This window comes from Periophthalmus magnuspinnatus, chromosome 21, assembly GCF_009829125.3.
Source record: "Periophthalmus magnuspinnatus isolate fPerMag1 chromosome 21, fPerMag1.2.pri, whole genome shotgun sequence".
Lineage (NCBI taxonomy): Eukaryota > Metazoa > Chordata > Actinopteri > Gobiiformes > Gobiidae > Periophthalmus > Periophthalmus magnuspinnatus.
This window is the reverse complement of record NC_047146.1, coordinates 13883869-13908054: the sequence shown is the minus strand read 5'-3', so window position 1 is coordinate 13908054 and position 24186 is coordinate 13883869. Positions and strand designations below refer to the sequence as shown.

The 24186-nt window shown below is 39.4% G+C and overlaps 1 protein-coding gene across 1 annotated transcript in view; it reads left to right on the top strand.

Annotated features, from left to right (window-relative positions):
* The first annotated feature begins 1172 nt into the window (after positions 1-1172).
* LOC117388868 (potassium voltage-gated channel subfamily H member 7-like) overlaps positions 1173-24186 on the top strand; it is a 96019-nt gene continuing 73005 nt past the window's right edge. The window contains exons 1-2 of the mRNA XM_033986423.2: positions 1173-1248; positions 2243-2473. Coding sequence (XP_033842314.1) covers positions 1173-1248; positions 2243-2473 — 307 coding nt within the window. The remainder of the gene's footprint in view (positions 1249-2242; positions 2474-24186) is intronic.

Here is a 24186-nt window from a genome sequence, read left to right as displayed (position 1 = left end):
ATTAAAATATCAGAAAATAGTATTAGTTCAAGAGCCTATATTACGCTAATTCTTACCTCTAATCTATTTTTCACAGATTTTAAAAAGTGCAGTATCAAAGGACACACTAAAATAACCAAGAAGAAAGCGTATATTCCTGGGAGAACAAAAACGGCAGTAGCACTTTGTTTTTGTTTTTTAACGTATTATGGGTTTGTGGATGTTGAACTGCCCCTGGTTCACGGTGGATCCAAAGATACACCCATACTACCCATTTTATCTTTACCAGAAAGGTGCATTTCACTGTTTATATTCCTGAATTTGTTTGTTTTTGCGAGCCACTACAGATTAGATTAACTGTTTATCAAATGTAGGCCTATATAAGGGCTTACTTGTCACTTCAGTAACTCTATTTGAATACAACTTTAGAGAAAAACGTGCTATTTCTCCATTATAGTTCTTTGTTTTTTGTCCTTTCATTGTAATGCGTCGCTTAAGGGGAGTTTAAGCCTTGGGTTATCAGTCTATTTCCATCTCTTACTTAACACACGCGACCCCTTTGTTGTACAACACACAGACTTGGGCTATATTTTAATGAATAAGTCATATGTGGGTTTATTCTGAGCGTATACTTGTCCAAAGTGGATCGGGCTCAAACGCGCACACTCCGCTCTCTCTTTGTGTCTTTGGTTGGGACTGCTGCTGCTGCTTCTACTGCTGCTGCTGCTGGTTATTATCCTTAACCCGAGGTGGAGGCAGCTAAGCCCCCTGGGAGCCACGTCACTCCCCCTGGCATATTACAATACCCACACTCCGCTGTCCGCGTCCAGCAGCACAGCGCCACGGAGAACGGCACGATACTCAGCGCGCAATGCTCTACGAACTCGGGCCAACTCCGGCGATCCTCCTCGGTCCCGTGCGCTTCGGCGAGGAGACGTGTGCGAGCGGCAGTGGCATACAAGCGGGCTAAAAGAGAAACCTTACACCGGCAAGCAATTAACAGGCGAAGGTCATTCAAAGTGGGAAGAAGGAGGAGAAGAAGAAGAAGAGTGGCGCGGCGAGTGGAGCCATGAGACTTGGCTGAGGGAGGACCGCCAAGACAACATCTGTGAAGTTGGGAATTTACGAGGAGCGAGAAGCGAGGCGCGCGCTTTTTTCCCCGGGATACGCGGAGGGACAGCCGGAGTCTAAAAATGCCTGTTAGGAGAGGTCACGTTGCTCCACAAAACACTTTTCTTGGCCTCATCATCCGGAAATTCGAGGGACAGAGTGAGTCTCTTTTGTTACAAGTTACGCGCGGTATTGGCTCCAGTATCTTTAATTGAGTCGTTCCGGGAAAGTCGGGAAAATCCATAGACCAGAGTCCTGTATTGTTTAGAATTTGTCTCGTTTTGTTCTGCGTAAGTGCGCACTATGCTCCATCAGTGCGCATCTGGGCTTAGTTTATTATTCATTTAGGTTCATGGCGTTCATTCAAACTTAAAACCATATATGTGTTTAAATTTAAAATAGCATTTACAACACTTTGGAATCAATAGACGATATGTCTGAATCAATGACTTAATTGGTGATGTTATTATGGGCAATTGCCTCTATCATGTTAATGTTAGGGCTGCAACTAACGATTTTAGTGATTGACTGGTCTGCAATTATTGTTTCGAATAGTCAAATGATTATTTCTGTTGTAAATACATTTTTTATCAAGCGAAGGTTGTATTTGGCAACTGAAGGCTTCTAGACAGAGAATATTTATGCAAATTAGAATGTGTAAAAATGTATTTCATATTTCTTATAAAGGGTGTTTTACAGTCTCCAGTCCAAATCATGATTATTAAAATACAATTACAAATATTTTAATAGTCAACTATAATAATAAAAATAATGCTTTACCCTTGTAATGTGCTTTACAGGCTTGTCTAAACTCGTCAAAGCGCTACACTATGGTCATTATTCATTCCCTTCACACTCGGTAGTGGTAAGCTACTATTGTAGCCATAGCTGCCCTGGGGCAGACTGATCTAAGCGAGGCTGCCATTCTGCACCCCTCTGACCACCGCCAATCATTCATGCACACACCACTTTCATACTAGGCAAAGCTGGGTGAAGTGTCTTGCCTAAGGACACAACTACAGAACTTGGTCCGAGTGGGAATGATGGACCACTGCTCTAACCACTGAGCCACTGTCGCCCCAGGACGACTCATGATTCTTCCGATCAATCATTGCAGCTATAATCAATACAACTTCCCTTTACTCCTTTCCAGATCGCAAATTCATCATAGCCAATGCCAGGGTGGAGAACTGTGCGATCATCTACTGTAACGATGGCTTTTGCGAGATGACCGGCTTCTCCAGACCGGACATCATGCAAAAACCCTGCACCTGTGACTTCCTCCACGGAGAACTTACAGACAAGGAGGCCATCAACCAGGTCAACCAGGCCGTGGCCGGGTCGGAGGAGCGCAAAGTTGAAATCACCTACTACCGGAAAGATGGTGAGTGCCAAAAACAACCCCGTCTGAGTTGGGCATTGAGCTGACAGGGTGCTGATGGGTGAGAGGGGGGTGGTTTGGTGACAGGTGGATCCCTTGGGTGCTGCTTCTCTGGGGCCACTTGGACACAATGAGACTGTCACTCCAAAAGCGCTCATTTAGAGGATTGGAAATGAGGCTGTGTTTACGCCAGGTCAGAACTATCATATATTCAGCAGAAGAACCTCAAAGCTGGTGTTCAACTTGGTTTGTGTGAAGAGGTGTAACCGATGGAGCCAGTTTAGTTGTTTAGTCAATTAATGAGTCGATGGCGCCTTAGTTGATAAAAAATTTGTGTTGCATTTATTTTATTTAGATTACAAGGATTTTGTATGCGACAACAGCAGAAAAAAGTTTGTTTGCTGAAGATGGGCGTGAATTATGAGTTTAATCTACCTTTTACATATAAATACACTCTTTTCTAGTACTTTTTCTGTATAATTTGTTGTTTTTACATTAACCCCTGTGCAGTTGTGAGCGCAGTTTGGGTATTTTTGACCGCTATTGCCACGCCCCCCTTTTTAGTCGACCAACCAATCAGCAAGACATGTCTTCGTTGGCCAAGAATTTCTTTAGTTGACTACAACCCTAGAACTGTAATGAAGGAATACACCACAAATATATAGAAGAGAGATGGGAGAATTCATCTCACGAGAGTGATTCCCTTACAAAATATGACTGTAAGGCAATCAGAGTCTGAAATAGGAGTGCAATATTAATCAGATCCAAATTGCAATTCAAATGGTCAAAATTAGCAAATCGCAAAGGCAGCAATTATTCATGATACAGGATTTCCTCTGCAAACAACAAAGTATGGAGTGATGAAACCCGCAGCTCAAAACCTCAAATGTTAATCATCCTGACTACGTGTGAAATGTGACCTTTGATCTGAATATTGATTTTTAAATGAAAGTTTAAAATGAGCAGAAAAAATGCTGGTTTAGATAATAACGATTCGCATTAACAAAAAAGATCATCTTCTTTCATTCATTCTGTGCAATAGATTTTTTGTGTGACTAAAACCTAAAAATATATATTTATATCCAACTTTTGATTTTGGATTTTTTTTTATTTTTTGGAATATAGATCAAAAATATTCTCAGTTTTCTTTTACTTGTAACATAAACATACTTAAGTAAAACCAGTTACTCCTAATACTCTGCATACCTGTGAGTCTAGTACGCATTGACTGCTGTATTGTGCTGGCCATATCTGGGCGGGTACAGAGCAACCAATTAAGATATAATGACTTATATTTCCGGTCATTTATTAAGTCCATGCTCATAGTGAAATCTGACCTTAATCATATTTAAAAGGGCATATTCCCTGAGTATTAATCTTGTCAGTAGATACAATCTCCAACTGTAAACTATCTGAGCTCAACTTCCAATCTATTCATACATTTTCTGACATTTATGATAGGACTTCTATTTGTATTTGAATTATGGTGTCACCTTACATTTTGTTTACGTTTTGATTTTGTTAGCTGCAGTACATTTTTTGACACCACATCACATTAATCTTAGTTTGTAGATAGATTTATTGCCATCACTGCATGCATTTATGTTTTTTTTGTGTGCCAGATTTTCTATTGGAAATAATAATATACGATATCTAAATCACCACGAAAAAACAATTGTGTATTCCCATATATCACTCCATATTTAGGTAAAGGGACCAGGATAGTACATTTGAGACACGTTTAGGTATCAGGCTTCAGTTGGTCAGGTGGGATTGATTTTGACAGAGATTGTTTGATTGTTGGTCAGATTGGTTGGTATTAGTACAATAATAGTGGAAGCAGAGGTAGCAGTGTCAGTACTAGCCAGTAGTAGCAGTAACTTAAGCAGCAGCTGTAGTAATGGTAGTGATGGTTCTCGTGGTATAGCAATAAAGCTGTAATTAGGATTAGTAGCATTTTGAGTGGTAGTACATTTCAGTGCAGATCGAGAATAAGGTATTTATACGAGTGCTTGTTTTTTTATGTACGGTTTGCCAATCTTTTAACAGTAAAAGCATGCGGTCTGGAGGAGAGTTCAGACTTTGGTGGACTATTTTTTTGTTTTAAACTGCCATTATTAAAAATCTGCCATTATTAAAAATCTACTTTACGTTGGTATTCAGGAAAGTGCATTTCTTTAGTTTCATTAAAAATGTGTTCAGCATTAAATAGGAAATTATAATCTACATTAGGAAAAGAAATCATTAATTTTTTTGGCAAATTGGCCAGATCTAACCGACGAACACTGGATATAAAAAGGTATGGGTTTGTTTGCCTGTGAAAAATGTTCTTGTAAAAACCTGATATGCTGTGTTTATAGATGTAATGATATCTATCGCAGGGTTACAGAAGACATCAACATTTTATAGAGCAATAATATTTAAGACAGATGTGGGGCAGCTAAAATGAATGTTGTTAAAATGCAGATTTTTTTGTACTATAGTTCTTGGGTCTGGTCAGTAATAGAAATGATCAGAATGAGCATTTGTGCGTTTACCTGTTGGATATTTAATGGCAAGGTGCAATGTAATAAATAGGAAAAACGTCCTCTGTCCCATCACATGTAGAAAACCACGACTGTTCATTGACTGAAAGAAACAACAACGAATATTACTCTGTTTTCTAATCTATGTTATAATGTTGTTTCTTCTCTTGAACTGGAAACACTCTGTTCCACCTTGTGATGTCATGTGGTAATATAGGAAGTGCTCTACTGAACTAGGACGGTAAAACGTAGCTGTTAAGTTGAAAACTATCACTACATGACATCACAAGCTGGAACAGAGCATTTTGAGCTTTGTAGATGTAAACAGACTATTATAAAGGGTATAAAGGGAATAATAAAGCGTTACTCAAATGTGTGAATGAAACAAAACACAACTCCAGGTGTGTTTTTGAGGAGGTAGCAACATTACAACATGGCTTAAAGCTCACAAGAGTAAATTTTGTGTAATACAGAAGCTTTAATCATTGTTGCGTGTCACCAATCATGCAGCTGTTGGTAAGCTCACAGAATGTATAAAATATTTAATAATGGCAGAACAGCAGAACACCAGTATCTTCCATCCCCCAGTGCTGAGTGTGCAACCAGCGACCCCCCTCTATACTAACTCACCCCTGTATCATCACTCTCTCAGATACTTCAAATGCCTCCGGTGTGACGAGAATGCAAAAGCACGCATCACATCTGTGCCTTGTTTTACATGCACTGGGTGATTTCAGGATGAGCCTGGGAGATCTAGAGCAAGAGCAAAAATTCACAGGTTTTTGGAGTTTGACAATGTGAGAGATGCAGATTGCCAATTCTAAAATTGTATTTTTCCTTTTGAGGAGAGAAAGGGTTTTTGGTTTCATCGATGCAGAGAGTAGTGTAGTCAAATGAAATAGTAGAAGTAGGAGTTGTATTAGGAGTAATTGGAGTAGTGGTAGTAATTGTTATAGTGATAAAAGCACCTGTTGTAGTTTCATGACCATAAATTGTATTTGTACCCATACTTTGAGCTTTACTTTTTATTGCAGTACTTTTTGCTTGAGTTGAATAGAGTACTTTATATAAGTTTTTAGTTTGAGATCCTTTAATGTATTGTTTAAACTCCATTTGAGTACAGAACCCTAGATCGAACATCGAAAACTTTAAAAACAATATTAGACTTTACGATCATCTTTTCAAATCCATCATTCTATGCTCTATGTAACGTCACCGTAGAGATATTATTACTTAATATTAATTATCCACAGTACGGTATTAAATTTAAATAGAGCATTTATTTCCCTATTCGGGTGTTCTTCAAAACTAACTTAATTTATTACTATCTCTCCACAGATTTTGCCTGTAACTTGACCTTGTTTCCACTGAAATAGCTAATTTAAATATCATGCTGTGGAACATTTCATCTTTTTCCTTGCTATTGGTGTAACCTCCATCAGAAATTTTACATAGTGCACCTTTATACCTGTCTTTCCCAGTACATTTTCATACATTCATACATAGCCATTCATACCGTCGGTGCTATTATATATGAATGGTGAAGCTCACAGACTGCGTTGCCTGAGTCACAGAGAATTAATGCGATGTTAGCTTCCAGTGGCACAAATCCCCCGATAGTCCAGCTCCTGCCGCGATCACATGGTACGGTCAGCACGACATAGCCCCCAGCGCAATGTAGGCCAGTGACCACAGCTCATCCTTGGCACTGTACCTCCAGAGAAGACATCTGTATATAGAGACACAACCAGATACTCACACTATTTAAAGTGCATTTGCGGGTGGGAGATTTTGACAAAATACATATTGTAATATTGTTAATGATAATCAGTAATCTGCAATGTGGTTTGGTTGAGGATCAAGTATTGCACAAATGAACTGGAAAATGAACACTATGCACTATGTAACTTTACACACCTGCTTATCACCATGTTAATGTTATTACTTTGCCTGGGGTGTTCCACTGTATGGCATTAAAAAAAACCCTATTTATTCAGTTATAGATTTTTATTACAAAAAAACAAGCAAACAAACATGCAACTATGAGCGGAGCGACATATCCGACCTTTAACTTGGCCTGGTGGTGCTACATACATGGATAAGTTTAATTTCATACTGCAGGGCTTTCGAGGCAAAGTAATGTCTCCATAGCAACAAACATCTGGCAGATCCTCCACCAGAAAACTTACACAGTGCACCTTTAAACACAAGTGCAGAAATTTCACGTTTGGGCGATAACATTGTTGTAACATTGTTGTAACATTGTAACATAGTCGACGTATCACCCATTTCTGATACTAATTTAATGTGCGGAAAGTTTAATTAGATTCCAGGTCGAGATACATGTTTAATCTTCCATCATCGACCTTCTTTTTGATAATCACGAAGAAAACAAGAGCCAGCTGCTCCACCACCAAAATAGTGTTTCCAAAAGGCCCTGAGACAATTATATGAGGCACTTGAGGGCTACTTGTAGAGGGTACCAGGTCTTTGCTCTCTCAAGTGGGAGATGTTTAGAGTAATTGGAAGTATGGAGAGGAGATTATGGGTTGGTGATATATTGTCTACGCAAGATAATATGGAAATTGTAAGTTTGAAGGTGTGGAAAATTACAATATTAAAGCTACCACCTGCAAGTTTATTAGATTTTTTTTTCACCAATAGGCAGAAATCTGTCCCCCTCCCCTCTAACCCTTCCCCTCATTTGGCCTTTGTTCAGACACACCTGTGCTCCCTGGTCTTCTTCTGTTGGGCACACTATCAAAGAGCAGTAACATAGATAGCATCTAGTGGTGATATGTGAGAATGCAACAGGCAACATCTAATTACAGATGGTAGCTTTAAGGTTTATAATAAGCCAACTAAGCTAACTGCCAAACAAAAAAATCCAAACACGTGTCAAATGTGGTGATATTTTAGCTTTTTTTGTGTTAACATTTTCAGATCATAATTTTTTGCTTGATCTTGGTTTTCTAAGGGACAGCAAAATATAATCAGTTTTATCATTACTGAGAGGATTATTATTTTTGTCAATACCAACCACTCGATGAGATAAATCATTAAAGTAAGATTACATTAGTATCTACAATTGACATTCATTGGCAGATTAGTGTGGTGTCGTGCATAGTTTACTAACTGGATAAACATAGCCATTAAACTGCAGTAGAATGAAGGGAAAATATCACCTCCAAGGCCTAGTCACTGTGGTAATGAAGACAAGGAGATGAGGCTGAGGTGGCTGACGGTTCTGCTGCTATGGTGGCAATGTTGATTGTGAGTAATGACAGGATGATGACATGGACAGAGAGTGCATTTATAGTAATGGCTTGAGAAGTGCCGACAGCAGAAGGTGGAAGGTGTTAACAGGGTTGAATCCTTAATTGAATCCAAATTGGAATAAAAAAATGAAAGAAAACATGAGACTGAACATTTGGACATAAATCAAGATGGTGGCAGTGGTAGAAAACAATATTTTCTGACTCTGCACTGAATATTTACCTAGTGAACTTGTGCTTGATGTTAGAATCTCCCATGATTTGTGTTGACTTGATCAAAACAGAGCTACTGAGCTGCAAGAGGATTTTGGGTGATTTTTTACACTCTTTAATCTCCACCATGATGCCAGTTAATGCCGTCTTTCTATACTGTACCACATGTACTGTACCTCCTGTTAGCAGAAGTCTTATTGCATCTGCGCATATGCATAATACAGCAACGGATACGGCTTGCTCCTCCCATCCCCCAGTATATTCAGCCTAATGATTCCGACTGGTACAGCCACCAATTAACACCAGAGAAGTCATATTACCTCTGCACCCTGGACCTGTTAATTTATGCAAATGAGCAATGTGTTTCTTTTTAATAGGTGGTTTGGAATCCCAAACGTGACTTTATATAATTATTGCAGACCTTTTCTAGACAGTCAGAGCTGCAACAACATGACATCCAACCTCAACTATTGGGTGATGCCTTTGCTCTGGTATAGTATAGTATAGCACGGCCCCATTATGTTAGAGTACAGTGTGTTCCATGGTTTTGTTATTGCTAAACCACCCATAGACTTGTTTCCATCTACTATAACTAGCGCGCCCTACTGCACACAGAGCTCCTTCTCCTCTGAGGTGCATCCAAACGTCATGTTGTAAATGTTTAAAGCTTGGCAGATGAGAGCAGCATAGACCCTGCTGAACATAAGCGCGGCCCCTGTCTTCTCACAATCCTCCCAGAGCGCCACACAGAGCCTCACACTCTACTCCTAATACTGCTCAGAGGAATTTGGAGTGAGCTTCAGCGCTCATGAATAAAGATGTCAGCTCTGACAGTGCAGTGACTGGGAATGAGCAGCTTACAGAGTAAATGCATTAAACTGGTATGGAGGGAGGACACAATCTGCTCCTGCTATAGACCAATGAAAGATTCATGGCTTGGTTGGGAACGATGGCCCTATTGATTAAAGTCTGTTTTCAAATGAAAGCTGGCCTGAAAGAGGATGGGTTCCTTTTTTCCCCTCTTCTCTGTGTTTTTGAAGCCATCACTTCCATTGCAAATCAAATAATCCGTCTTATTAAAGCTCTCAGAAATGTCTCCTGAGGTGGTGCGACACTGGGCAGCATTAGCTGTCTTCTCCTGTCTTAGGCACTTTTGGGGGAGTCATTAAGATCTGCTTGACTGTATTTCTATTTGTTTTTCCTCTCCATCAAGCAAGGTTAGGATTTTACAGAGCCATGTGACATGAAAAGCAACAAAGCTCTGGCTCTTTGCACTGAAAAGGCAAAAAGTTAAGCTGCTTACGCCTATGCTTAGAAATTAAAGTAGTGGAACAATGAGGTCTGCCGGAGTGCACCGTGGCAGCCTGTAGCTCTGTGTTTGCTTTTCATTTGGTGTGCTCCCCTCTGCTGAACCACGAAGGTACCCCACAAGTGCCCCCCCCACCCCTCTACCATACATAATCAATGAGATAAATGCTCCACCATGATGACTCTGAAAAGCTATCCTATTCCGCAGGGTGTAATAATACTTTGTACTTCAATGAGTCTTAACAAAGGGAAGCTGACACCGTGCGGCCGGGAGAAGTTAAATGGATAATGGCTACATAACAGCAGCAGCTTAGCAAGGAGCGCTGAATGATCCGGGACATGTGGTGTGCGTGGGTGCAGAGTTTCATAGGTGACTCCCCACTGAGAATACGGACGACCCGTGTGTGCACCCCTGCCGAGTGTCCCGTGGCTGGAGTGAAGAGGAGGGGGAGGAGGGCCAGGGAGCTGTGACAGTAGATGAGGTGTGTACTTAGACACTTGCATGAACAGCCTTCAAAGAGAGAGATCTATATTTTATTACAGGCTAGCCTCTGCAGCTCCACGGTATGAGGTGACTGCACACACAACGCTATCATCAGGTTTCATTTGCTACGAGCCAAAGTGGCGTGTCTGTGAAGCTAAGAATCACCAACAGTGTAGAAAGCAGCCCCAGGTGTACACACGAAACTGGAATACAAGGCAAACATGGATATGACCTTTCTAGTTCACTTACCTAATATATTCTATTCATGCTTATTCAAAGGTTGTGAACTCATGGCAAGACCCAGCATCGTTGTTATTACTGCCCCTGCCACTTTCTCACCATAGAAAGTAAGAAAAACGTGTGTTCTGTTTTGTTTAAACTAAATAGCAGATGTGCACTTAAGGGTAGGTTATATTGCAGTATCTGACAACGGTATGCATATTTTTACTGTAGCCAGGTGTTTTTTGTTTTTTTTATACAGCCTATCTGAATAAAACATGTTACCTTATCACTTGTATGAAAGCTTTGCCAGTACATTGCAGTAATGGAATTGAATGACCTAGTACAGATATATTGTGATAGCAGCTCTTAAGGTCAAAATGTATTTCATTTATCTTTATTTATACAGGAAGAGCACAAGAGAACCAGACTTTTTTTCATGAGCCCCTTCTTAAAATACAAAACAATACAAAAAAAAAAAAACAAACAAGGTGCACTTTTTTGCCATTTCAGTGTGTGTGGCTAGTTTTTAGATGTAGACAATCATGATATCTTGTATTAAAAGCTCCTGTATAAAAATTCAGCAAACAAATGAGATGTTCAGACAGTCTATGAAGTAGTCCCTTATAAATACATTTTATACAGTCTTCTGACAGATAGCAATGGCCAACCTACTTTTACAGAGTGTACAGTGATGGGTTTTAAATTCATCACCTGAGTGAAAGAGTGTATCTAAAGGGTTCAAAGTAGAGGCTGAAGCCTGCATGTATATCTCCATATCTAGTACAGAAAGAATTGAACAATGTATTTTCTGTAACTGGGATACAAGATTTGTTTCTAACTGGTACATAATTCCAAGACATGCATTTTAAAAAATAAGTTATTTTTGGGTTGTTGTTTTTTTTTGTTTAGAAAAAAATGATAATGTAAGCTTTTTGAGGGAATTTTCATTGATATCTTGCTGCAGTTTTAAAATTGCCTGATCAGCAGATGAAGCACTTGCATACAAAACATCGTCTGCATATAAATGTATGAGGCTTTCTCTTAAATTCAATAGAATTAATAAATATAGTAAAAAGTAGTGGGCCCAAATTGAGCCTTGGGGCACTCATCTGCTTAAAGTAAAAAAAAAACTGCCTGGATTCTGTCAAATCCAACATGCTTCAGGTGCTTCAGGAGGATTTTATGATCTACTGACTCAAAAGCTTTAGTTAAATTAATTAACAGTGCTACACGATCTTATTTGTCATCAAGGGCTGTGAAAATGTCATTTAAAACTTTTGTGGTTGCAGGGACAGTACTATGCCCTTTTCTGAAACCCAAATGATAAGACTTCAAAATGGAGCATTTATTTTAATAAATTGTAACTTGATTTGCAACTAAACTTTTCTAAAACCTTTGTAAGACAAGGTCATTTACATATTAGCTGAAAATGATTTATATTTGTAGTGGTCCCACCTTTATGTGTACACCCAACTTGACAGTGGCCATTAAAATCCAGTGGGAAAACTCCATTTGCCTTTTAATTATAGTTTAGAGTTTGTTTGCTAAGATTATATCAAGTGTGCCTTTATTTAAATTTCTAGGTTCAGGTCTCGTCAGAAAATAAATTACTTGTTTGAGTTTTAGGACTTTTCATAGATCTTTCAAAGTTTTGGTCTCTTTCCCCAGCCACTTAATATTTATATCTCCCATTATTAGACCTCATAATTTTCCAGCAGCATGAATAGATCATGATTTTTGAGTGCTGAAGGTGCACAATAACTACCACCAATAGCCAAGTTTTATCACAATCATTTACATACCTAGACATAATAGACAGATATTTAAAACATTTTGGCTTTGAGCAGGAGAACAGAACGTCCACAGAGAGGTGATCTTCAACATAAATGGCAACACCACCTCCTTTAGATCACCTGTCACAACAAGAAACTTTGTCATGTTCAATATACTGATTTCCTTATCACTTATTTTAATATATCTGGATCTGTTTGATTTGTCCAGAATTTAGTGTAATCTAATTTATATGTGATACTACATACATTCATGTGTATAATTCCCAGTCCCATCCTTGTCTTGAAGTTTTGCATAACAGATAAGCCTAACTCTTTAGGGATACTATGCTTATTTTGAGATTGTCCGGGAGCAATTTGACGCCTGGGAATTACGTTTGTTAGTAATATAGATATCAATCAAATTACACGACTGCAGATCATTTCTTTCATGTGTGTGAGATATTTTATGTGAAATCTGCACATTCATTTGTTTTAATGCAGAATCTAAGCCAGTGGGCACTGATTTTGTCAAAGGGTCACGTGAGACGCTGTTTATTCTAAGTGTAAGAAGTTAGGCACTCAACAGGCATTAGGCCTATTGGGTGCAGACTGCAGTGTTAGTTTGATATTGTCACTTCAGTTGACATTGATATTGTCACTGTCAGTTTTTTTCCCTCCCTATTTAAATGAATGCCATCATGGGCAAATAGATTATTCCTCCTTCAGAATCCACAAAAAATATCTACAAAAGGAATTCTTAGAGCACTGCAATAACCCTTCAGTGAGACGTGAAGTTGTCACCAAAACTGGGAGATGGAATTGGACCAGACATTACACATTGTTTTCCCGACTTTAGCACAGTGTCTCTAAGTAATTTGAAGTCACTTTCCAACACCTCAGACTATTGTAGTTTGGTGTCATTGGAGTCGATGGGCACTATAACAGTGGATATGTCCAAATGATTGAGCAGTGCGTCTGTGAGCACGGTGTTTATGTGTGATACCTGAACTCAAGGGTGGCACTCTGTTTCAGCCTGTGGTATGGCTACATGGCACTCCATAGATGAACAGATGACGAGCCAGTTTCAGGCCTTATTCAGTGAAGGACGTCGTTCCCTTACCAATTGAGGTAGAGCTGATAGATGATTAATCACGTGTTACAGTGGGGACTTTTTGCCCTCTTTTCCTCATTTTGTAGTACTTTATGGACATGGGAATTACTCTGATTTTGTTGTCGTCATGCAGCTGTGATGTCTCGCGAGGATCTAAGAGGGGATGGTAACATCTCGTGACTTGATAGACATGGAAACTCATTCAGGTCAAGCATGTTAAATCTATTTGACGGCTCCAATGGCTGCCTCTGAGTTGCATGATGAGTGCTTTCCCTTTCGTTTACTATTTGTAGCGAGGGACCAGTTGTGTGAGAGAGTAGAAGAAATTGGACCCCATGTATCATGCCAAACAAGGGTAAAGGTTGGCTCACTGCATCCTGCACCAGCAGGAGTGTAATGTACACAGGGATCAGCTACAGTCGCATCTAATCATTCATCATTGTGATGGACATGGACTTAGATTTTCCCACTGTCACCCCTGAACCAAGGAGCTGCTCACGAGACTTGCTCTGGGTTTGAGTGGGTAAGGAGATGTGGTTCTCTAGTTCTGTCATCCTTGCTTTCAAGAGTAGACAGCTGTCACAGTGCATCAAGCCGTCAAGCGACACCATACCTCGTGCAAGGCCCAAAGATAAGCGTTCTACCACCATGTCCACACAAGGCTAGAGCAACGGTCTAGACATCCGCCTGCAGTGCAAGGACAGCCGGGAGCAGAGGAGACACTTAGCGCCGGGTCTGTCCCAAAAGCGTGCTGCAGAGCCGGACTGCACGATGGCAAAGTGCAACGTTGCTAACAAGCAGCAGCAGAGCCGATGGAGCCAGTTATGCCCACTGTGTGCTATCTGCATCTAATTATTGATTGCAAACCAGGAAATGTGTGCTATTAGCATGCTAGTTGTTATTAGCGGCAAACTTTGCTCAGGCCTCCGAAATTTGTGAAACCCTTTCAAAAACTGAGAAAAAATAGGATGCTCTGAATGCGTTAAAAAGTGAGGAATATGTTTGAACAGCTGCAGTTTAAAATGTACTAGTTCTGATTTTCAGTTTTAAGACTGTAAACATAAGTTAGACCTGTAGTGCCTTTAAATGTTTTATATATCAGAATAAACCTTCTTTAAAAAGGATGAAGTTGGCTCACTTGGCTAATTGATGGAACTGCACATCCACTTACAGACTATTTCCTAATGCTCAGGTAGTGAAAGAATAAAATGCGGTGAACCCACAATAAAAATGTCACAATTACCTGTAAATTTCCCATGTGCTTTCTCAAAACAGTTAGATTTTATGGCATGTAATTTATTCTATCTAATCATTGTTAGAGACCGGGAACACTGCACGAAGAAGCGTTCAAACTTAATTGCTTTATTGGGGGAAATTGCACCTGCTGCTCAGCTATTGTTCAACACTGAAACTGAGCTAATAAAAGATCTTGTAGAAAACACAAACTCCAAAGCCTACTGTTTATCTATATGTCGGTCTGTCTATCTGTCCATCTAACTGTTTATCTGTCTATCTTTTTAAAAACTTTTTGACATGCGAACACTGATGTAAACAGTCAAGAACGTAGCATTGTGGCTAGCTGTGTTAGCCAAAATAGCTACGTTAGCTCATTTGCATAATGTGTGAATTAGTAATCAGTAATCAGGAACAACAACAATTCTTTGTTTTTAAAAGATAGTTGGGGCTAATTTAATATTGAAAAGCTTTTGCTAAAGACTATAAATAACCATGTGAGCTGATTAAAAATTAAACGAGTACTTTCACTCAAATTGTGGAGACAGATGTGACTAGTGTTGGATGGCCGTCTTCTGCCCCCTTCCACTCAGTCAGCACAAAATTTCATGTCTGTCTGGTGTAGGTGGTTCAGAGACAAATTTTAGAGAAAAAAGTGGATGAATTTAGCTTGACAAGCTAGCAAAGTCTTAAAAAGTTAAAATGTGTAGCATCTTTAATTAACATTCAAGGATCCAAAACGTCAATAAAATCTCTACATATCAGACTAATAGCTTACATAGGCTGTGTTTCAGATTTTCAAATATACATTGAGATTAGTTGGTTTTGAGATATGGGTTTATTTTGCTTTAAAGGTTTATGAAATGTACAAAATGTGATAAATGTTCCTATCGGGACACAACAGTTTGCAAAGTTTTAGTTATTTAAATGTGTGCTATATAACTTTTTCCGATGGAAGGTATGCCACATAGCCTTGCACAGCTAATGGGTTCTTACGATATTTGTGAATTCACAAACTCATGAGAATCCATCTTTGCTCCCGCTGGTGCCATAGGGCCCACCAGCTGGTTGGTGCACCAATCACTGAGCAGCATTGAGGTTTGAGTGGAAGCCAAAGTTGAAGCCAAAGGCAACACCAACAGACACACTTCAGTCTATTTTGATGAAAATATGGACTATTGTGTTTGTGAAAAATGTGCAGAAGGTAAGCACTTTGTGCATTTGTGAACAGGGAAGATGTCTTTACTTTTCTCTCGACTGGATGTAACAGCTTGTGTAACAGCTTGTTCTACAGTTTTGACGCTTCGACCAATCAAATGTAAATTTTAGTCATGACGTTCTACATTTTCCCGATCACTTTAAGCGAGAACGGTTCCAGATTGATAAATGTGTAGAACTCAATTCAGAACACTGCCCAGTTAAGTTGTCATTGCTTTGCCAGGGATCTTCTACTCTTTGGTATTAAACATAACAATCCTGCATTTATTCTATTACAGGTGTATATATTGGAAAAAAAAACAAAAACTTGCATTTTACTATGAGTGGACTTGCCTCTCCACAGATCTGTCCTGTAACATAGTGTCTTCATCTTTTCTTCACGGAGATATATTCCACAAGATAGCATTAACATTTCCTTCCTTACAGTGACCTAGTAGTTCACCTTTAGCTGGATTATTAGAATGATTATGTGTTGGATTCTATATGTTCCAGTCTATATCTGAAGGTTTCCACTGCCAACCAGGAAGTGCCAATCTGTTCTCATTGGCCATTGTGGGGGAGGAGCAGAAGGGGGCGGGGGGGACCACACTCTAACAATACAAGTCTTGATTTCCATTGAGGAGGAATGTTCATCCACGGGCTATTTTCATCTCGCCCCGAACGTGCTAATCTAATATTCCTCTCCTCACCATCTGTGTTTTGGTTCTGTCTTCCCAGCCATGCACACGCTTTCTTAAGCAATAGACTCAACATACACCATTCTCACTGTATATTTGAAGTCATCTAATGCAAAAACACACATAGCTGCTACAGTTATGACGCTGATAGGAGATGAAATTAGGCCAGGCTGCGCATATAGCTGCAAGGGAAAGATGGCTAAAGGGCACCCGGGTCTAAATAAAGGGTCCTATAGCCGCTTCTGATTGGCTATGCCCCAGTAGCGTTGGCTTAAGCAGAATAGCCGGAGACGAGGAGCATGTCAGATTACATTAGACAAGACTACTACCAGGCAATAGGCTGTGGTTGTATTGTGAAATCTCCCACTAGTACATCAGGGGCTGGGCTGGGGTGGAGGGTGTTACAACATTGTCAGATTAATATGGCAGCCCAATGCTTTACTATACTGCAAGGATGTTAAAAAATGGCATGTGTTACGTTATATATTTATAGTATTTACTTGTATTGCATTTTTATAGGTTGATATAGATCTTAAATTATTTGAAAAAAAAATGCAGTTTTCCTCTTAATGTTAATAGATATATTGAAAAATGTATATAACTACTATGGTTGTTTTGGAGAGATGCATAATTGAAATGTTGTTGTATGTTTAAACTCTGTTAAAGAATGCAAAAAGAGCTGATTAACAATTTTTATAAACTGAAACTTACAGTGTAATTTTTGTGATGTTAGAGACCATTTACGTTTATGTTATACTTAAACCTTAACCTACCTTAACCAAGACATATAGGCAAATGGATTGCCATAATATCATCATCTAGGGAAACCCACAAAATATTGCCCACCCCTAGAAATAAACACTTTATTGTCCCTTTAGGGAACTTTGTCCTCTGCATTAGAGCCTATCAACACGACAGAGGCCCCTCACCAGGAGCAGTGGGCGACCACAGTGCAGCGCCTGAGGACCCATCTCCAGATCTTGAGCTAGGTTTGCTCAGGACGACCTGTTGTGCGTGTTTTGGGGTGATGGGGGAGTCCCACCCAGACGGGGGTAAAAACATGCAATCTTCTAGCTGTGAGCTGAGAGTACTTGCCTCTCAGCTACTGTACCATCTTATTATTATTATGACATCTTCTAATTCTTTCGCCTGTGTAATGACACAAGATAACTCAATTAAATACTGAGTTGTTGTTTTTTTTTTATATAATTAATGACGGAAATAAAAATTATGAGAAGGCTGCACTGTACACTAGTGCAGTTCAGGCAGGTGTAAGTAACTCTTCTTGGCTGGCAGCAAAACGCCACGTAAAGGTCAAGGAATTAATGTGTGCACGCGGAAGGAAGAAAATGGCATTGACGTTAACCGTGTCCAGCAGCAATAGGACATGTTTACATTGCAGCATATATTGTATGTTCGACCATCTCTTATTGTAATTTTGGCTGATTTTAGGATTGAATTGAAGGATTTATTAATTTCTATTTCTTGTATTGCAGTATATATGCTTCTTGTATAAAAAAGAAACTGAATGATATCACCTATGGTTTTAAAAATATTTTTGAAGTGAGAACCACATGGAAGAAACAGCCAGGCACGTTCAATGTTTTCCAATCAAATGAGTTGTGTGGAAAAAACTGATTATGACTTTGCTAGAAAGTTGTTTTTCTATCATTGTGCAATATCAGAAGAAGATACTTGGAGCTAGTAGTTCAAACTGAAACATATTCCTCACTCATGGTTGCAGTTTGTCCCAAGTACAGATACATTGAAAAAGCATCTTCGCTAGGCTGCATGGTAGCTGTTGTTATTATAACCGTGAGGGCAAAACACCAGCCTCTGAAAGTCTGGGAAACGCTTATAAACTCATAGCTGTGAATATTTAGGAGGCTAGAAATTAGTATGGTATAATTTTGTACAATAGCTTTAAAAACAAAAGCTATTATACAAAATTGACTTTTCAGAGCATTTAACCATTTATAGTTATGTGCCCTCACCGTTTACTGACCTTACCTTGAATTTGGAGTGATGCATGCATGTTTGAGAAAATTTTTAATCGCAAATTTTCAAGATGCCATATTGCTGACCAACTACTGATTTCATTGCCATCGATATACACACACTGTTCTGTACTTACTTTATTCTCCAATTTTATTTTCTTAATCTGTGAAACACATATAATTTGGCAGTGTTATATAATTATTTTGGTACAAATAAAAAAAAAACAACAACTTGCTAATGTGACTTGCTGCTATCCATAGGAGGTGCCAGCAGCTGCACGGTTCTTTGGTGTGATGATGTTTATCATCAGCTCCCATTGGGCAGTCAGCAGACTTGTTTCTTTTATTGGGTTATTGGGTCGTTTTAGATGAATATTGGGATTTAAAACGTCCAAATTATTACATAATGACCTACAGATGTCATAGATTATAACTATATAGCAGACACAAGTACAATATGTCTTCTTTAAAACAGTAAAAATCAGATACAGCGCCTACCTTTGAAGTTCATTTGATGCAGAGTTTGGTGTGGTATGGATCTTTGATTGAAAAGCAATACGCTAAAATAGTACAGTTTTATTGGAAGCCTAGGTCTAGTCTACACATATTTTAACAGGTTAGTAAAAATATCTAAAGTTTCAGTCACAGTTTTAGTCACCAATGGTTTTATCTAATTGTTATATATTTGTCTCTTTTGGCACCGAATGAGACCCGAACAACTCAACAACAAAGCCTGGGTTATAATTTTTCATCATTTCTGGTCTTATTAAAACTCCATGGCTGTTTGAAAACTAATAAATGTGAGAAGTGCGCCTCATAAAAGCAGCTGACAGATTTTTCATAATGGTTTCTGTGCTAAGGCTGTGACTGCCAATCTCACTGTCTACAGGGGGTACCACACATGTCTAAAAACAATGCCTCATACATGGAGAGTTATTGCAGTTGAAATTACAGATGATATTTTCAGAGTGTTAGATATAGTAGCAAGGAAATGGAGAATTAAAAGTCTCCAAGTCTCTTACCAGATTAGTGTTGTCACGATATTAGTCTGAATACTCAGTACTGATTCCAATCCCACGATTGAAAAAAAAAAAACAACAACTCCTTATTTAGACAATATAATTTCAACATTAATTGTAGTTGTAGTATATAGTATATACACAGACATGTAATCATAGTACTTACCATGTGGCCTTATATCAGTCATCCAGGTATAGATTATATGTGGTTTTATACAGCTCAAGATCATTCTAAAGCTATTCAGGAAAGAATGTGAGGTGTCTGCGTGTTCACCTCTTCTCTGCCCTTTTGTTACATTGTTATTATTATTATTTTAATAATAATAACAATGTAACCGTGATCAATCAATTTATGGATCACGTATTTGGACCGTGGTCAATCAATTTATGGATCACGTATTTGGAGTTTCTTTTTTTGTTTTTTTATCTTACTCCTTTGCATCTCCTGGCGTTGGACTACCTGTCATCAGATCTGTGTGCTGCTTTTCCAAGTATATACTGGACTATCCATCTTACAAACCCATAATATCATCCTGGTTAACCGAGCTCCATCCGTCAGGTGTCAAAAGGCAACACAGTTGTCAGGTGCTTGTATCTAGTGGTAGCTGGCTACTAGCATTGCAGCTGTAGTACTGCTGTCGGGGACTAGCTTCCAGCACTGCCGAGGATTTGCTCCTAACTCCGCCACCATTGCTGCATGCTCAAAACCAGACGATTTGTGATCCATGTCCTTCAGCCAGGCCACCTTGCTCTGCCTGCTGCTGAAGGGTTACCTCATTGCACCACCGCTCCCCGACATGACTCTCAGATACTCTGTCTCACCCGCACCCCAATTCCCCAGTGCATCTCAATAATCAAACCCCTCGGATTCTTTACAGAAAACAAATTCACTCCAGAGTCTACGTATTCCGTCCATCTGCTCAGCTGAGCTCAAAACACTACTGCTACATCATCACAACAAACCGCATGTGTCCTGTCTCTGCGCCCTTCCCAAAGTCTCTGTCAGTTCCAATCATAAAATCCATTCAATTCACTCGGTTCAACAACCATTCCCTAAACAATAAAAGTGACATTTTGAAAGAATACATCATAGACAATAACTTGGACTTCTCTGTCTTAATGAAAACTGACAGCAGAAACAAGACCAGCACTCAATGTGACGACATCTGATGGATACAGTTATTCTACCATTCCCTGCTCTGAAGGCTGTGGTGGCGGCTTTGCAGTATTAAAGCAGGATTTTTCCATCAGCCCCATTTTGATAACCTCTGCCCCATATTCTAGATCTTGTCTGCACTTCAGGCTTCTCCATACCAAACCTCTCCAGCACTGATCTCTCCATATCCAACCACCTCGTCATCACCTTCACCAATGACATCCCCATCCCTCAGCAAAAACAGACACGTTCTCTACATTTCCGCAAGCTCAGTACCAAATTACCCTCTACACTCACTTCCCTCCTAGTTGAATAATTATCCAAAGCCGCTCTCACTGACTCCCAGTCCACAACAGAACTCATGACTCTCTATAACAACACGCTCTCCTCCTGTTTGGATCAACTCACCTCCCACAAAACCAAAACATCATTCATATCATTCAATCACTCTGCTCCCTGGTACACTCCTCAACTACATAAAAACCAAAGGATGTCAGTTATAATCAAAAAGACCAGTCTCATCATCCACACCATCTGCAACTATACAAAGAAGCCCTGTCTCATGCCCGGACCACCTACTCCTCCCACTTTGTCCAGTCTGGTCCTGGAAATCCCAAAACACTTTTCACCACGATTAAGAAACTGCTCAATCGCCTGGAGAATAGCACACAATCATTCACAGCAGAAAAATGCACCGCCTTCGTTTTTTTTTTTTTTCAAAACAAAGTCAGTAACATCTCCAGCCACTTCTCAGCATCTCCATCCATCTCTCCCTCCTACCTCTCTCTGCCCTCCCAACACTTGTGTCACCCTGTCCCATTTCTCCCTGATCTCCCCCTCTGACCTGTCTGAACTCTTGGAGGGCATGAAAATGTCCACCTGTTCACTTGATCCCGTCTTGTTCACCCTCGTCAAAACCAGTCTGATGCAACCTCCTGTCTCCCCCCACCAGGGCTAAACATAAGACCTGGGGGGACAGGGTCTGCTCCACTGCTGCCCCCACCCTTTGGTACTCCCTGCTCAAACACATCAGACGCTCATCCACAAAAAGCCCTGAAAACCCATCATCTTTCATTAGTTAATATTTTTGTTTCTTCAGTTTGTTTTTGTTTGTCTCTTCATATAAAGCTTTGGGTATCTTTGGGTATCTTAAAAAGTGCTACACAAGTGTTATTATTATTGCTCATTTCAGTCCTGTGAATCTAACTGTCAGTCAAAAGTCTGTCAAAAACACTGATTCTCATTTGAGCATGTATCGATATGCTCAAATGAGAATCAGTGTTTTTGATAACTTTAGTATCGATTGGTATCTGATTTTTGATACTTTTGACAACTCTATACCAGATACGAAAATGTATTCACAAAAGACATTGCATCGTGCTCATACAAGAGTGAATTGGGAACGAATGTGATGTTGCTTCTGCTGTTTCCTGATTGGCTGGAGGAAATTATAGAGAAAGTTGCATTACCATATAAAGTGTAATAACGTGAAGCATTAGGGAATCTTACCGCAAGGTGGAACAGCATATTAGACACAGATTGCTGCTTAAAGAGTGTTTTCGTCCCCTGCTAGATGATTAAAACCTGTATTACCATAATATTAACAAGCTCCATGCTGTTCTGGCTCGCTAATTGGTAGTCATGCAGGTAAAACTTGGTTGACTAACTATAAGCAAACTTGGTTCACATTCCATTTCAAAGCCTAATTGGTTCCTCCTTGCAAATTATGCATTTGAAAATGTTTGCTATTGATATAGTTACAAGAACTGCTACAAGAGTAGAAAAGAAAAGTTGTTGTTTTTAATGAAATGAATTAAGTCAGATGTTATGGCTTTGTCTAGAATGTTCCACTGTATGGCATTAAAACATATCTGTCCCCATTCAGACAAGTTGCATGTCAAATCTATGGAGAGGCAAACCCATTCCCAATAAGAATGTATGCGTTGTTCAAGGTATGTTTCATTCCAGGCCAAGCTATTAGAGATGGCCAGAAATGTACATAGTGCATCTTTACACATATTTTTTTATTTTCTATTTCAAGCTTTTTTCATCTTTTTGATTATTTTCTCATTATACAATATTCAGATTATGCATATCTTCAAAACAGCCATTACAATACCTTGTGTAGACATTGCCTACCATCTGACATGTGTGAACTTCACTAATTCCAAAAATGTTGTTACTTGGTGGTGATTACTGGATATCTTTTCCAGCAGTTCACAGAAATATGCTATATTTGGAAGTTGTGTGCTCACTTGTATCATTTGTTACTACATTCTCTAGGGATTATGGTGGCTCAGGCGGTACAGGGTCATCTGGTACCCTCAAGGTGCACTCAGGATATTTCTGACCACACTGTCATCATGCCTATGGGCCAGACACTGAGCCCTGTATGTGTCAGTGCTGCAAGACTGAAGACGTGAGGTTATGTGCTCAAGATGTCACAGAGCCTGTAGGTTCAAGTTCAAGGAGGGAGGGAAGAATTCTGCGGTAGAAGAGCAAGTCCTGGTATGGTTTATGGTTAGTATTTTATTTTAAAATTTCTGGACCTAGTATTAACATGGAACAAATGAATTTATTTACTTATGTATTTATTTGTTTTTTTCATATAGTGTGAAAGTGGTAATATATTGGATAAAATAAAACTACAAGATTAATGGCATATCAAAGTTATGTGTATCCAGACTATCTGACATTTCAAAAAATCAGTTTCAATAATAATTTTCAGTTTGGACAATTCCCTCAAAATGGTGCGTTTTATATTTAGTGCCTTAGTGTTTTGCCAATATTTAATGATCTGAATTGTCATCTGAAAATGTGCAAATTACTTTCAAATATTTAAACTATTGGTGCTCCAAAATGTGCAAAATTGTTCCTATTTTTACACAGAGCGTGGAATGGCTTGAAGAAGGAGGAGCAGATGCACATCACAGTTGTTCTAGTCAAAGGTCAAACTTGGTGAGGTCATGGGAGGCCTGCTGGTCACATGACTCACTGCTCCCAACAATATGGCGCTGTCTTAGCTGCTTCAAGATTAGATTTCCTTCATTTCTGCTCAATGTAGCACCGATCGACGTGCTTGAAACTGTATAGAAGTTTCAGCCCAGATAGTGTAGACAGTGGCTTAAAAGGTGGAGGATGTGAGCACGCTTCCCTTTGAAGTGCTTTAGTAAAGGTGACATTCAGCGGGAGGCCACATGAGAGAGGACCCCCACGGAGTAGCCTTTCACCACCACCATTGTCTCCCATCTGCTGAAGAAGGTGCACCAGCCCACTGCGCTTCTGCTGTTTTGGCTATCCACAACTTATGTTCCATGAGTGGTTTTCTTAGAGTACAGGGTCACTTAAAAGCACTGTACCTAATTTTGACTGTTGTAACTTGAAAAAGAGAATCAGGTTGCAGCGGTCCAACATTTTCCACACTTGCCTAACATATTTCTGCAGAATACAGTACTCCAATTGGACCATGAATCGGAACACATTAGTATTGTGTACACATAAGACAT